Source organism: Lonchura striata, chromosome 2 (assembly GCF_050655825.1).
Source record: "Lonchura striata isolate lonStrDom1 chromosome 2, ASM5065582v1, whole genome shotgun sequence".
NCBI classification, from domain to species: Eukaryota; Metazoa; Chordata; class Aves; order Passeriformes; family Estrildidae; genus Lonchura; species Lonchura striata.
This window is the reverse complement of record NC_140704.1, coordinates 99,489,656-99,504,271: the sequence shown is the minus strand read 5'-3', so window position 1 is coordinate 99,504,271 and position 14,616 is coordinate 99,489,656. Positions and strand designations below refer to the sequence as shown.

The 14,616-nt window shown below is 39.4% G+C and overlaps 1 protein-coding gene across 1 annotated transcript; it reads right to left on the bottom strand.

The window, feature by feature from the left end:
* Positions 1-485: 485 nt before the first annotated feature.
* On the bottom strand, positions 486-14,575 carry CYB5A (cytochrome b5 type A). Its single transcript, XM_021530865.3, has 5 exons — positions 14,391-14,575; positions 5,143-5,271; positions 3,437-3,466; positions 2,403-2,437; positions 486-1,559 (listed from the first exon to the last, which is right to left on the bottom strand). The coding sequence occupies exons 1-5, from the start codon at positions 14,532-14,534 to the stop codon at positions 1,481-1,483; spliced, it is 417 nt and encodes a 138-aa protein (XP_021386540.1). The 5' UTR covers positions 14,535-14,575; the 3' UTR covers positions 486-1,480.
* Between the last annotated feature and the right edge of the window lie 41 nt (positions 14,576-14,616).

Genomic DNA, 14,616 nt, shown 5'->3' with positions numbered 1-14,616 from the left:
GAGCAACATCATATTAAAACTCAAAAATACATAGCATGGGAAAAAAGCATTTCACAGCAAGTGTTCCACATTACAGATCCACTTTAATTGCACTGCTCTATCTGCTGATGTGGACATACTTATCTGTCTGAAATTCTTGGGAGGGGGAAAGCTATTCTTTCTAAAGTTAACCTTTTTTTTTTGCCTTGCCTAGATATATGGACTTAAGTCTTGTTTTAAAAATTAAACTTGATTTGTGATTCCAAATACTAACTCTGAGTTACATCCTTTTTAAAGGTTATCTATAAAAATACCAATAAAGCTTGAAGTTTTAAACTGTTTCACCATATTCAGAGGGATAGCCATGGACAAACATGGACAAAAGTTACTGCTTAATATGAAGTTGATAGGAGCTACTTTAAGTGCATTTCTGAGAAGTGCCCCAATAGGATATACCTTTCAACACCTTAAAATAATTTGGAAGTCAAGATGTTTGAGCCAGCAGGTGTAACCAATTAAACTTTTATTCATGATCATTTACAAATGACTAAAAATGTTCACCACAAAATGCAAACTTGTAGTTATCTTGTATTCAGCAGTGAAAACAGTCGCCTCTTCATAATGAAGCACCAAAGCACATAACAGAAGAGTCAGAAATAGATTTAATTTATCAGTTTTTCCCCTCACAATGTACTTGACAAAGTTGAAGATTTTATCAAAAGCTAAAAGTTCCAGAACAAATTCTACAGTCACCTGAGTGTTCGGCAGGAACAGTACTATTTAGTAGCAGTTACTTTTTTCTGCCTTTTTTGAACAGAAGAGTTATTTTTCACAAAAATGAGACAGACATTATTGGGCCAAACATTGAGTTTCATATTTCACCTGAATTTTTCAATGGGAGACAAACAGAACAGTTTGCTAGTATGACTACCTTTAACAACTATAAGAGCAATTGTCAAAAAATGGAAAAAAACCCCAGTTCATCATAGTGGCCCAACCCACTTCCAGGCACCTATAACTCCACTCAGTTTTATTCATTACATTTAACTTGCATTTCATTCATACTACATTTAAAAAGACAACATGATGTTTTTAAGTTAAGTTGTGTACATGTACACAGTTTTGGTAGTTTTTTAAAGCTATAAAATGTATAAGAGAGTCCTAATGACCCTACTACAGATTAAAGAAAAATAACCAGAATCAGTGTTACATACAAAATAATATTCTACCACAGAAACCAATACAGTTATCCTAAGTAATTCATTAGAGAGTAAGTGTTATACAAAAAGAAAAATGATGCCTTTTTATCACTTCACAGCAGCATATAAGAAGGCAACATTAAGAAAAGTGCACAGCAGAAAAAAGAATTGTTTCATTTTCTGAAAAACTTGTATTTTTCTTCAGACATCAGGCTTTCCTCCAGGAACATATTGGGTTAGGATTGCTTATATTTTCTTCCAGAGAATGTGTTATCTTCTTGCATTAATTCTCAGTAAGGCATTTACTCTGACATGTAGGAACGATACATCAGGGCCACGATAATCGCTGCTATTGCTGGGATCACCCAGTTGGACCATGAACTAAAGGGAAATTAAAAAAACAAAACAGTTTAGGAAGTCACAACCAGCAAAATATAAAAATTAAAAATAAAAAGTCATTGCTTAAAGAAGTCCTTTCTACCCACTCCAACACTACTTCAAAATCTAGGTAATAGAACACCTGGATTGGCCAGCAATATGGAAGAAGCTTGTATGGAAGAAGCTTGTACAGTAAAGTTTTGTACTAAAACTTCAAGAAGTTTGCTTACTAGAGAAGCACAAAACCCTAGGCACGTTTAAAGTCATTGTGTGCTGCCCAGACTGACATTCATTCAAAAGCTATTTAAATAGCAGCATCACATGACACTTCTAAGCACCCAAACTCAGAGGGTCATAGAAGAGTCCTCTGAGGCTTCAGTAGTAGGCAACTGTCAGCAGGGTAGAACTTTAAAAAGTTTTTGATTCAGTGGTATTCCAGTGTTTTTAAACCCCCTCCCAATTCTGACATATCTTCCTTCTTATACACAGAATCCTCTTATTTCCCTTAGATGCAATATCAGTAGCAAATTTTAAAAGCAAGGCACCCATGTCAGTAAAATAGTTGGCAATGGCACTAAGTCTTCCCTTCATGTGGCAGACTCCAGAAATAAAGGCAAATCAAACCATTTGATAGATACTGACACCTGCCAATATGAGAAAAGTATCTACCTAGTAAGCTAACACACTTGTAAAGTGGTGCACAAGATGCCAATTTGGGCTTTACACAGAACAGAAATTTTCATGCACCACCCCCTGATATCTCAGCTTCCAGCAGATAAAAGCTATTCAGCTTTCTTCAGAAAAACATAAGGAACTTCAAGTTTGACATCAGATGTCATACTGTACCTGGAAGTAGACTGAACAGTGGTAATAAGAGTTTCCTGGAAAGCAAAGCATAAGAAGATATTTACTTCAGGAAGACAACCGTCTCCACCTTAACTAGCCCCACAGTTTCTCAAAACTCATCAAGTGAGACTAATTCAGAAACAATTCAGTGCATGCATTTGGGAAGCATTTTCTCCTAATTCCTACAGCAGTTCTGTTGTATTATAAGCTAGCTAGTAGCATTTTCTTTAGCTAACATGCCATCAAATTCCTAAAACATTATCAACAAGAATTTTTCTGTAAGTTTTCTATGAAGCTGACTTCAACCTTGGGCTACATTTGAAAAGTTTTAGTCATCATTTTTATAAGACAAAAATCCTTTCCTTGACTAAAATCAAATTGAAAAAACTTGGAATTAGTTCACAAATAGTTTTTATATCAAAACTACATAAAGAAAGCTACTAATTTACATCTACAAAGTTTATTAAATTAAACTCAGGGGTTTTAGTGTGGTGTTTCAGATTGTGTAGGAATCAGTCAAATTGTTATAGTTGCTCCTGATACTGATTTGGACTTCTTGTTCTGCTTCCACAGAAAAAGCAGCACTACGAGGTCAAATCCCAGTTGGGTATATATGCACAATTTACATGAAGACTTGTTAGGGTAACTCTACTTGTGCATGACCCTAAAGTTTATTTTAAAAATCCAAGCATTAAAACCCTACCTAAATTTAGTGGTGCAAGATCCATTACTGCAAAATTACTTGCTCTGGTACCAGAACATTTGCAATCAATTTAAAGAATGAAGGATTTTGCTATAGCATAATGCTATCACATTTAGTAACCCACTCATATGAAGCCAAACAAAGGAAATAACTGTTAAGGGAAAGAACCATTTGAAGCAGTATCAACAGGTCTAAGAGATTTAAAACCTGAAACACTGCACTTACACTGAATTGTTTCTTTTTCTGGGGGTATACCATTCATACACAAACACTAGGACACTGTCTGTAATGCCCAAAAGAAACAATGTGGCATTTCAAGAAACACACTTACTGTTGGTTTCTGAAGCTTGGATCTATCATCCTGCAAGAGAAAACAGCCAAGCAACATTTAGACAAGATCTAAAGCATTAACAACAAAACCAAACTGATACAATTTATCACTAAATTCAGTTTGCTATTCATTCTGTTATTATGCAAGTCTTTTTCCCTAAGTAAAAACAGACTTGCAAGAGAGATGTCAGTGACTGATTTTGAGTTAACATAAACAAGATCACTTCCTTAAATAATATTCCCCAGTATGCAATGAAGAAGTGAAACCTGAGCCTCCAACAAATTTCATTATTCTTTGTGCCCGTGTTTTCACCTTTCCTTTGTCTCTGGAGAGTTCATAACCTTAGCTTATACATTGACTGCAATCATATAGATTCTGCTTACTGTACTTGTACTATGAGGTAAAGTCAACTAACTGGTTGTGCCAATGTCCACTGGACCAAAGGTCCCAAAATCTAGGCATCTTTCATAAACTCAAAGCTCTGCTTGGCACAGCCATATTCATGTCAAAAAAAGCCCAACAATATATAATCCTGTCAGTGCTGTATTTGTACATTACACCACTAAGCTGTTTGTTTCATATCAAGTCAAAACAGGCATTTGTCAAACAAGGAAGAACTAGACTGATAGCCAGGTTAAGAACAACGTTAGTGGCATCAGAAATAAACGGCAAAGCCACAAATGCACAAATGTGCATCAGAGTCAAATCACTTCTTATTAGGACAAGCTACATTAGTAATAGTTATCAAGAGATGACCTGAGATAAAAGAGACAAACAAGATCAGGAATCTTACTGTGCAATAGGCTTCTCAAAACAGTGATTTTTACCCCAAATGCAAGACAAGATCTACATGAAACAAGAGGAAAAGAGAAGAGGCAGGAGTGGGCAGTAAAGTAGAGCAGACAGACACACAAGCAGCCTAAACCTCCAAACAGTGGTTTTCAACTATTAAGATGCAGGAGAGTTTAACTATAGCCTAGCTGAAGGAAGCCAAAGCAGCAGCTCTGCAGCTAGAAAGAAATACTTCAAAACTAAAGACAGCAGAATGGTGCTCATTAAAAGTACAGGAAATGGGATGGACAGTATAAAAAAGAGGACATGACAGATGATGCAGTGGGAACTGATCATAAACAAGCCTGGAAACCACAAGTAGAGAAGCATGACACAGCTAAAAATGTCAGGACACAGAGAGGGGAAGACAGAGCAACAAACTAGAAGTACAAAGCTTATAATAACCATTTTCTAGACATACATATGAAGACCCAGGATTGCACCTTTCGATGCAGGTGGGAGCCTGGTAGATAGGTTTTTGCAATGGGGAAGGCATGAAAGTGGTTCAGTAGTCACTCTGCACAGTGGCATAAGAAAAGGTCTAAACAGTCTTACATACCACCTTCAGGAGTTACAGAGTTTCATTACAGAACTGACTGTATATACCAGAAATTACAGAATTCCATGTTCAGTTTATTTAAGAACTAAGCTGTAAGACAATTTAAATCGCCAAAAGATGTGACTATCCTTATGCTACACTAATCAAATCCCTTCACATTAGGGAAACTATCTTAAACCTAGGTCCATCCACAAACAGCTGCAGGACTGGCATCCAACCCAACTAGCAGTTCTTGATTTTGAAGTAATTACCAGACAAATAACTGGAAGCAAAAGCAGTATAGTAAACAAAAAAGTAAGGATACACTCATACTCACGGGATGAAGTTCCCCAACAATAAAGGATTCTGACAGTGTCCTTGCATCTGTGGAATGGCCAACATCTTCAAAGTTCTCAGTAGCATCTCCTCCAGCTTGCTCCCTAAGGACCTCTTCACCTCCTGGGTGCTGCAATTTTTAATGAGTTTGAATTTGTTACTGAAATACATTTCACATTCTAGAAATGGAAATTCTGCATTTTTACATTTCTAAAATTAAGAAATAGCAAAATCAGTGGCTAGACTTCCTAGAGTAAACATAAGCCTTTCTGAATAACTACAGAGCTTTATGTACTCTCTGCAGCCAAAACCAAGGAAGCTAAGTCTCTATTTCAGTGGCAAAGAAGCAGCAAGAGGCATTACCCCTTGCAACTAAGGCATTTACAAAGTTGTGTGGGAATCAGTCTGTATTTTAACAGCACAACAATCATCTGAAGTTACATTCTGTGTTTCCACTTCTTTAGGAAATGTGTATTTTTATCCAAGCAATGCTTTATACAGCAGAAGGATAAAAGCCAAAATAGTATTAGCTGCAGCAAGAACATTCCAGGAAGATAAAAAAATCTGTTTACAAGATGTGAATCAAGCATTGGCAAAACAAGCTGGCAAGGTCCTAAGGAATCTGACCTTCTAGTTAATCCTGGTTTGAGCAGGGAGGTGGGCCAGATGAGTTTAAGGGTCCTTTCCAAAACAAATGATGGTACAAATATCATGTAAGACTTCTCCTTTGGAAGTGATTAGGCACAACTGAAAACTCACTCAAGACCCTAGAATAGCAATTTGGTTTTCATAGACAATGGAATCCCAAAACCACATTGTTGATAAAACCCCTGAGATACAGAGAAGTCATCTCCCAGGATCTTTTAATACCTCAATCCATCACCATTCCCTTAACATAAACCCCTGTTCTCCATTAACTTTTATTCTTCCCCAGGATGCACTTTGGGAGTTTTATGAAATTTTTATGAAGTACGTTTTTATCTATCAAATAACTCCACCTGAATATACTACAAGATTTATCACATCTGGTTCAGTGCATTTCCTCAGCTCCCAGTTACTTATTCATCTAACAGGTAACGTGCCACAAAAATACACCACTCAACTTTCAGGCAGGAAAGTATTACATAAGCATTGGGAATGATTAGGTAAACAAGTTAAAAGCACTTACTAGTACTGCCTTGGATTAAGGCAACCATGGAATAGATATTAGCACTGTAGAGAAGATAGAAGGCTTTTGAAGCTGAATTCAGTTTTTAATGCTTCTGAGTACAAGATATAATATTATAGAACACAGGCCAAATTTCTACAATTTAGGGTCATCTTGTGGGGAGAACAGCTTACCAAAAAGCCCACAGGTTAAAGAAATGGCATTTCTACTAGTCTAGGCAATACAGGTTAGCACTTAATTCAAATCCTCCTATTAATCTCATATCAAAACTTCTCTTCTGACAAAACCAGTATTTGATCATAGAGTTGAACCAAACTACTGCTATGAATTTCCAGCAGTACCAGAACTCCATGACTTGAATCTTCACATTAAACGGAGACATTTATTTACAGATTAAGGAAGTTGAGGGGAGAAAAAATAAAAACAAAACAAAAAAAACACCAACACAACACTTTTTAAAGAGCCAAGATACCACACTTATTAGCACTTATTAGGGTAAAGGACCATGACTAAGCAAAAGCAAGATTAAGCAACTGATAGAGAGATTAGACTCAGCAGCTGAGCCAAAAACAGTCAGAAGAGTACAAGCAGAGTAAAGATTATGCAAGCAACCTGCAAATATGTCATGCTCACCAAAATCCTGTCCTTGAATCCATTCTGGTAAGTATTCAGGGAAAGGAATGGACAAAAGTTGAGAGAGCACTCAAGTTCAATGCCTTGAAATGGCACTTAAGAAGCTGAACTTGGGTCTAACCAGTACTCCAAGACATTACCTCAACTAAATCCTCACAGAATTTCTTCAGCAATGTGGGTTTAGATTTTCTAATACCATGCTAAAGAATTTTGCCCTTCCAGATAGAAAAACATATGAGACCAACTTCAGCAGAAAAGATGGCACAATTCCTTGGAAAACATGCCTGACAGACAAGGTATCAACAAGCAGCAAAAGGCCTCAAAGTTAAGCCACCTGAAAAGCAGCATGTAAACTCCTACTCATGCATTGCAATGAATCCAAACTCCACTCATACAAGCACATACAATACCAGTTACTCCAGCAAGTCATAAAGACCACATGGTTTACATTACCTCACCAAAAAAAATCCACCATCCAGCCAAACAAGTGGATACCTACCAACATAACTGCATCGGCATTAAAATTACTTCATGGAATACTTCAACAAACTACTTGCAGGTTTGCCAGTTACAGAATGATCGTGTACTAACTTGTGCTCTCAAATCCCTCCCTTGTGCCACTACAAAGCAATCACATAGCAGCATGGGCAGCACCACAGAGGCACTCCAGCTTTTCTCTGTAGAACTAGTTTTTTGTCTAATTAGCAACTGATCCCTCTGTCTACAAACCACAATATCAATATCAAGACAGTGACTGCAACCAATCCTTTCTACCAACCCTCTGACTGACTATGACAGGTCAGCTGAAAAGGACAAATTCATCCTGACCTCTGCCACTACAGCTGGAAAACTGGTAATTTTTTTATGACATGAGCAAGGCTAAGTATGGAGAATCACACACAGAATCCCAAACTTAAGCCATCTACCAGACAATGTTAATTATAACCTACTAGACATTGATGAAAGAAGTACTTTGAAGCTAAACACTTTGCTTTTAGATGCCACCTCTGCTTAAGGGTATGAACTTACAAACCCTCTGTAAATAACTAGCACATAATACATGCAATTAATGAAAAGATTTCACCTCCCCTAATGAAAGAGAGCAACTGTAATGTCTCGCACAAAGGGCAAGAACTGACTCTTCTGTCAAAAAATGAGCATCTTTCATGGTTGGATGAGTTTCCCAAAGCTTGTTTATACAAGGCTTTTGTTCACGATTCTGCCTGGTAAACAAAGGCTGCTACCAGAACTGCTACTTTAATGAAGATCCTCTGGATAGACCCTGGAACTGGAAAGCCCACAGGGCTATAGAGATAGTGACTCCTAAACCAAAATCCTGTTGATAAAAGTAATCAGAGTTCTTGCAGGTAAAACTGTAGTTCAGGGGAAATGAAAAAGCTTTTGATGATAAATTACAACAGCCTAGCTCATTCCTAGGACATACCCTTTATAATAAATAATCTAAGCTATATGCATAACAAATATCTATACAGAACCAACACTACTACAGAACACAGATTCCCAACAGCAGCACATTAGAAAGTTTTAGATAAGGCAAATCTTTCTGCTCTCATCTGGGTCAAAAGTCCAACTCACCTCATCCTGAATACCCACTTCTCTCCCCCTTGCTATGGCCATACAGATTTCTCAGTGTCATAGTTCAAGGCTATTAAATCATAACTACCTTTGAAACTCCTGTGACCTCTCCCTTCCTACACTGAAGGAATGAAATCTAGGGTCCAATTTAACTTTCAGGAAGATCAGCAAAGGTCTCCATTAGTGGCAGTCTCATAAATTCACATTTCCCTTTCTACACTACAGGAATGAAAAGCAGAAAGGGGGCAGTGACAGAGCCAGGAGTACCCAGAGAACATCAGCTCTATTATGCAGGAGAGAGAGACAAATGCCTGCTTATTTCAAGGGCATTTTCATGTAGCCTGAAAAGAGTCCTCCAAATTATTTCTATCATTATTTAAGTTTCAGGACAGAAACTGACAGCTCATGTAGAATGTCAGGAGCCTAGGAAAGAAGATCTCTCTCTGAAAGTGTATTTTTGAAAACTATCATTAGGCTTTTAGATAAAGTGCAAATGAAATACCCAGTAGCTTGGTGCCTGCCCTGATTTCAGCTGGGAAGGAGTTGCATTTTCTTCTTGGACGCTGGTACAATGCTGTGCTTTTGGATTCAGGGATATGAATGCTTACGATTCAGTGATATATAGGAATAATCGGTGATAACACACTGATGCAGCAGTTGTTGCTAAGCAGCACTTACCCTAATTCAAGGACTTCTCAATGTCCCATGCTCTGCCAGCAAGAAGGTGCACAAGAAGCCAGGAAGGAGGACAGCCAGGACAGCTGATCTGAACTGGCCAAAGTGGTATCCCATACCACAGAACATCATGCCCAGTATGCCAACTGCAAGGAGCTGGCTGAGGCCTGCAGCTTGCTGCTTGGCAATGGGGGCTGGGCATGGGTTAGCATATTTTTTGTCTTCCTTTTTGTTGCAATTATTATATTTTATTTAAGTTATTAAACTGTTCTTATCTCAACCCACACATTTTATCTTTTTTCCCTAATTCCCTTCCCCATCTCACCAAGGGGCTGTGGGGAGCACTGAACAAGGGGCTGCAGGGCACTGAGGTTAAACCACAACAGTGCCCATTTACTGACTTACAAAACAGATACAGCTTGCAGAGTTTCATATATAAGTGCCAAGAAGTGCTATTTCTTAAAACATTTTCAAATTCTCCTGCGAGCTTCATCAGAGCTTCAAGAAGTGTTAACACTGGATTTGATCCTCAGACTGCAGGAACAGTTCCCATGGTTCACTGGCAGACTCCAAATGTGCCAATAAAGGCATCTTCCAGTGCAAGCTGATCACAACTTTAAACATGGAAGGAATTATGCTATTCCTCTACACCACCATCACACTGCATGAATCTAACTTATTGTTCTATTGTGTCATGATGAAAAATGTACTCTCTCCTATGTAGCAATATTTGCTTTTTGCACTTTACTTGAGCAGCATTACAAAACACATTTAGTGGCAGCTGTCCATTCTAGGAGAAGTTTAGGAAAAGTGCTATGGATGCACAAGTTCATACCATATTGGAAAAAAAAATATTTACCAGTAATGTTTTTGCTGAATTCTTAGACCACTAACAATTGAATTAACCTAAATAAATCTGTATTAGATTAATATTAGATGAATGCCATAGTTGGTTTCCAGAACAAGAAACTCCTCATATATGTAACTATCTACAATACAGATATAGCCATGACATCCTTCTGTGAGGACACATGCACTTCTAGTAGCTATTTTCCTTTAAATGACATAGGACCATATCCTGGTTTTAGCCGAGATACAGTTCATTTTCTTCTTAGTAGCTGATACACTACAGTGCTTTGGATTCAGCATGAGAATAATATTGTTGATAAACTCATACTTTGGTTGCAGCCAAGTTGTGCTCACCTAAGTCAAAGACTTGTCAGTGCCCCATGCTCTGCCAGCAAGGAAGCACAGCCAGGAATGCTGAACCAAAATGGGCAAAGAGATATTCCACAGCACAAAATGTCACACTCCACCCATAAACTGGAGGAGTTGTCTGTGAGCCATCAATCCCTGCTCAGGAGCAGGCTGGGTATCAGTCAGTGAGCAGAGAACACATACATGCTGCACAATTTGTTTCTGTTGGGTTTTCTTCTTCTCTCTCTCTTTATCATTACCATTATTGTTACATTTACTTTATTTCATTTATTAGACTGTTCTTATATTGACCTTTTTGTGATTCTCCTCCTCATACACTGGGCAGGAGGGTGAGTGAGCCACTGCATGGTACACAAGACCTCAAGCTAAGGAAAAGGTTTCCCAAATCTTCTGCAACACAGGCCCAACAGCCTTTAATGACAAACAACATCAAAGTTTCTGGTTTCAAGAATACTCTTTCTTGCCAAGACATTTTAAATAATGCATTCCAAAAGCTGAGGTCTCTTGATTTCTTCTCCCACACTTGGAAAATAAAAGAAAATTCAAAGATGAATATTCAAGCTATGAATTTTCCCCAACATCTGCCACTTAAAAAAAAATCAAAAAACAAAACCAACAAAAAGCCAAAGAAAAAATCAAACTGACTAAAAAAAAGCAGTTGCTGGAATCTTCATTAACCTCATAGGTAAGATAATCAAAGCACACAATTGTTTCCTCATTCAGCAGTTTTTCTGTATTTCATATGATCTTTTTTAAGCCTTGCCCTGTAGGAAGCCAAGCTACTATGGGTCACACCATGTGATGCCTCCACTCCAACACATACATGTCTCCAACCCCAGCCCATTTCCTATCTAACTTCAATCAAGTGTTCACAGAGGCTGATTGTTCCCCAAAGCCAAACAAGTTCCACTAAACACCTACAAGCTCCATTAAGACACAACAGCTGGACAGAGGGAGTACACCCTTTAACTACTGAAATGGAGTGAAAAACAGCATCACACTTTCACATATTAAGCACAAGAGCATCTAAGGTGACTTCAAGATTGAAGCACAGTAAAGTTTTCAGCTTCATCATTAATAAGAAAATATTTCCATAGATTAATACAGTAGCTGAAAAGTTAGCATATTGGTTTAAGAAACAGGACAGGTCAGCTCAGCCGCTGCTCCCAGCTCTTCACTCCCCAGTAAACTGATACGTACTGCTTGGGAAGAGCATGAGTGAGGTGACGCTTTAGCAGTCCACCCTTTTTAATACTACTGGATTCAAATTTCAGTGGCCCACATTTAAGTCATAAAATATGTTAAGCTTTTCTACTTCTAAAAGGAACTACAAGAAATAAACCTGACTTTAACCAATAATGCTATTGAAACAGCTAACATAACCCCCACATTGATTTTTTACTGGATTCTGGAATGAACCAGCAAGTGGCTAGCTTCAAAAATCACCAGCACAATGAATATTAAAATGTCAAAGAACTTTCCCTAGGAAAGTTTAAGATTCACTTAAAATATTTTGGCTAACTATTTCCAACAATCTCATTGATTATCTCAGAATGTCTTTGAAATTCCAGCTCAAAACCAGCCATGTTATATTGAAAGCTGTTTAGTGCGAGGTTGAAGTCTGACTTATGCATACCAGAGTGTCTCAAGACATTCCCTACATTGTCGAAAACCCAATTATTTAAATACTTACAAACTGAATTATCTTGATATGCTACCAAATTATCAGTGTTGGCCTGAAGGATGAAAATAAGGTTTTCTTGGAGAAATTTACCCAAGGTGATACCTCCTAATATTTACCAATTTCACCATATGTACTGAAGGAAGAGGCTGTGCAACTACTTAAACTCAAAAACTCATTAGATACTGGATTTTTCTTTGCCAAATGTTTTTTTTTGTCTTGGATGGGGTTAGGTTTACAGTTTTTCTAAGGTGTGTCTTTTTGTTTCTGCCTTCTCAATCTGGACAATATGCACAAGCAACACAATTATGTATCAATCAAAACTGATCAAGTTCCCAAAAGCTAATTCAGTTTTTCAGACTAGACAAAAAGGTGCATTCTCCTCCAGAGCTTCTATAATTAAACTGGCCCTGGCTGCATAACGATACAGCAATGTCCATAACTAATGGATGAAGATGACCAGGGGCACAGCTAGATGAGAAATAATGAAGGAAGAGTCAGTAGATCAGTTTCATAATCTGCCTTGCTGAAAAGCCAAACAATTTGCATTGACACACAGCTTAAGAATGAAATAATACCTGTGTCAACACTGCCTTTGAAAAATTGCTTGTCAACCCTCCTTTGAAAAATGCTTTGTTTCTCCTTTGAGTTGGAAGTTTACAAGCACAAAAAACAAGATGGGGCTACAGAACTACTGATGCTTAAAATCCATCATGTCTCTACCCATCTAAACTGTATTCTTTAAGAAATTAATGTGAGCCTACCATACACTTTTTAATTGGTTGCTTTTAGGAAGAATTTCTTCACAGAAAGGTGATTAGACATTGAAATGGGCTGCCAAAAGAGGTGGCAGTCACTGTCCCTGACAGTTTTAAAGACTGGATATGCCACTCACTACCATTGTCTAATTGACACAGTGATGTTTGGTGAAAGACCAGATGATATCTCAAAGGTCTTCTCCAACTAAATTGATCCTGTGATTCTACCTTTGCTAACTGGAAATACAGAGCAAGAGAGAAAACTCAAAATATCTAAATCCCAGTGCCATTCAATTACTGCAAAAAAAGTAGTAGTTTTATTTCTGCATTTCCACTGAATAATGTTTTAGTTCAGTAACTAAAATGCTTCTTTATTAACCATGACTATCAATGATTACATCAACTGCTGTCTGCCAAAGATCAAAAACATCAACCACTAACTGGAAAGAAAAGAGTCCAACAAAACAGGCCGAAGGAATTGAACTTGCCTGTAGTGCACTACGCTAGAGCTGGAACTGGTGCAGCTTTGCAGCACCACACATCCCTGCACAGAGCCAATTAGGGCAGCAGTGCGAGCCACCCTAATTTTCTGAACCTGACAGCCTGTATGTAATGCTGCATCCTGCAAAAAAAAAGACCACCCAGGGCTTAAGGCTACCCAAGACGTATTTGGCAGACAGGAGCACAAGCCACTGTGACCAAGAGGCTTTAGCAAGGACTGGATATAAGGAAGAATGTTTTTATAGTGACAGGAGTGAGACATTGGCAGAGGTTGCATAGAGAAGTTCGGAATTCCACATCCCTGCACATGTTCAAGGACAAGGGTTCAAGGACAAGGGTTGGGAGTAACCTGGTCTAGTGGAAGTGTCTTGGCAGGGGGCTGGAATGAGAGGAGCTCTAACACCTCTTCCAATCCAAACAATTTTATGCTTCTGTGACTATTAGAGTAACCCCAAGATCTGTGATACTTTGTATGTTGTGGTACTTTGTGAAGTTTCTTTCCTATTCCATAATACAACACACACTACAATAGTGTGAAGAGAGGAGTTCCTGACCTTTTAGTTCACAAGATAATACGGCTCTGGGTCCCAGCTAAGTCTTCACTTTTCACTCTATTTTCAGTTGGCACACCAAAGCAAGAAGCCGATGGACTCGGCCCCACTCTTGGTACCCAAGATTCACACAGCCAGCCCGCCTATCTCAGCCCTCCACACTGACTCCAGTTTTGTCTCCTTGTCCTTATTTACTATAAATTCAAATCCGAAAGCTCCAGGCGGGCTCACAGCGGATGACACGGTGGCGCAGCCGGCGCGCACGGCACCCGCGGGATTCTCCTGCCCGAGACGCCCGGTCCCGGGCCCGCCCCGCGGCTCTTCCTGCCGGCCGCTACCGCGGCCCCGAGCGCGGCTCCCAAGCGCCGGAGCGGAGCCCGCCGGGGGCACAGCGCGGGCGCCGAGGAGCCGCCAGCGAGCCCCGCGGGGCTCCGGCGTCCGCAGCGTCCCGGCAACGCGGGCACCCACCTCGTCCAGGAACTTGGTGACATCGTAGATGCGGTTGTGGATGATGATCCAGGTGCTCTGGCTGTTGTTGTGCTTCTGCACCTCCTCCAGCCGGTAGTAGCGGCCCCGCCACGGCTCTTTCTCGGTCTCGCTGGAGCCCGCCATCTCCCGCGCCGCCGCGCACCGCCGCAGCCGCCCCCGCGCACTCGGCAGGCCCCGCCGCAGGCCCTATCACCACCCGCCACCG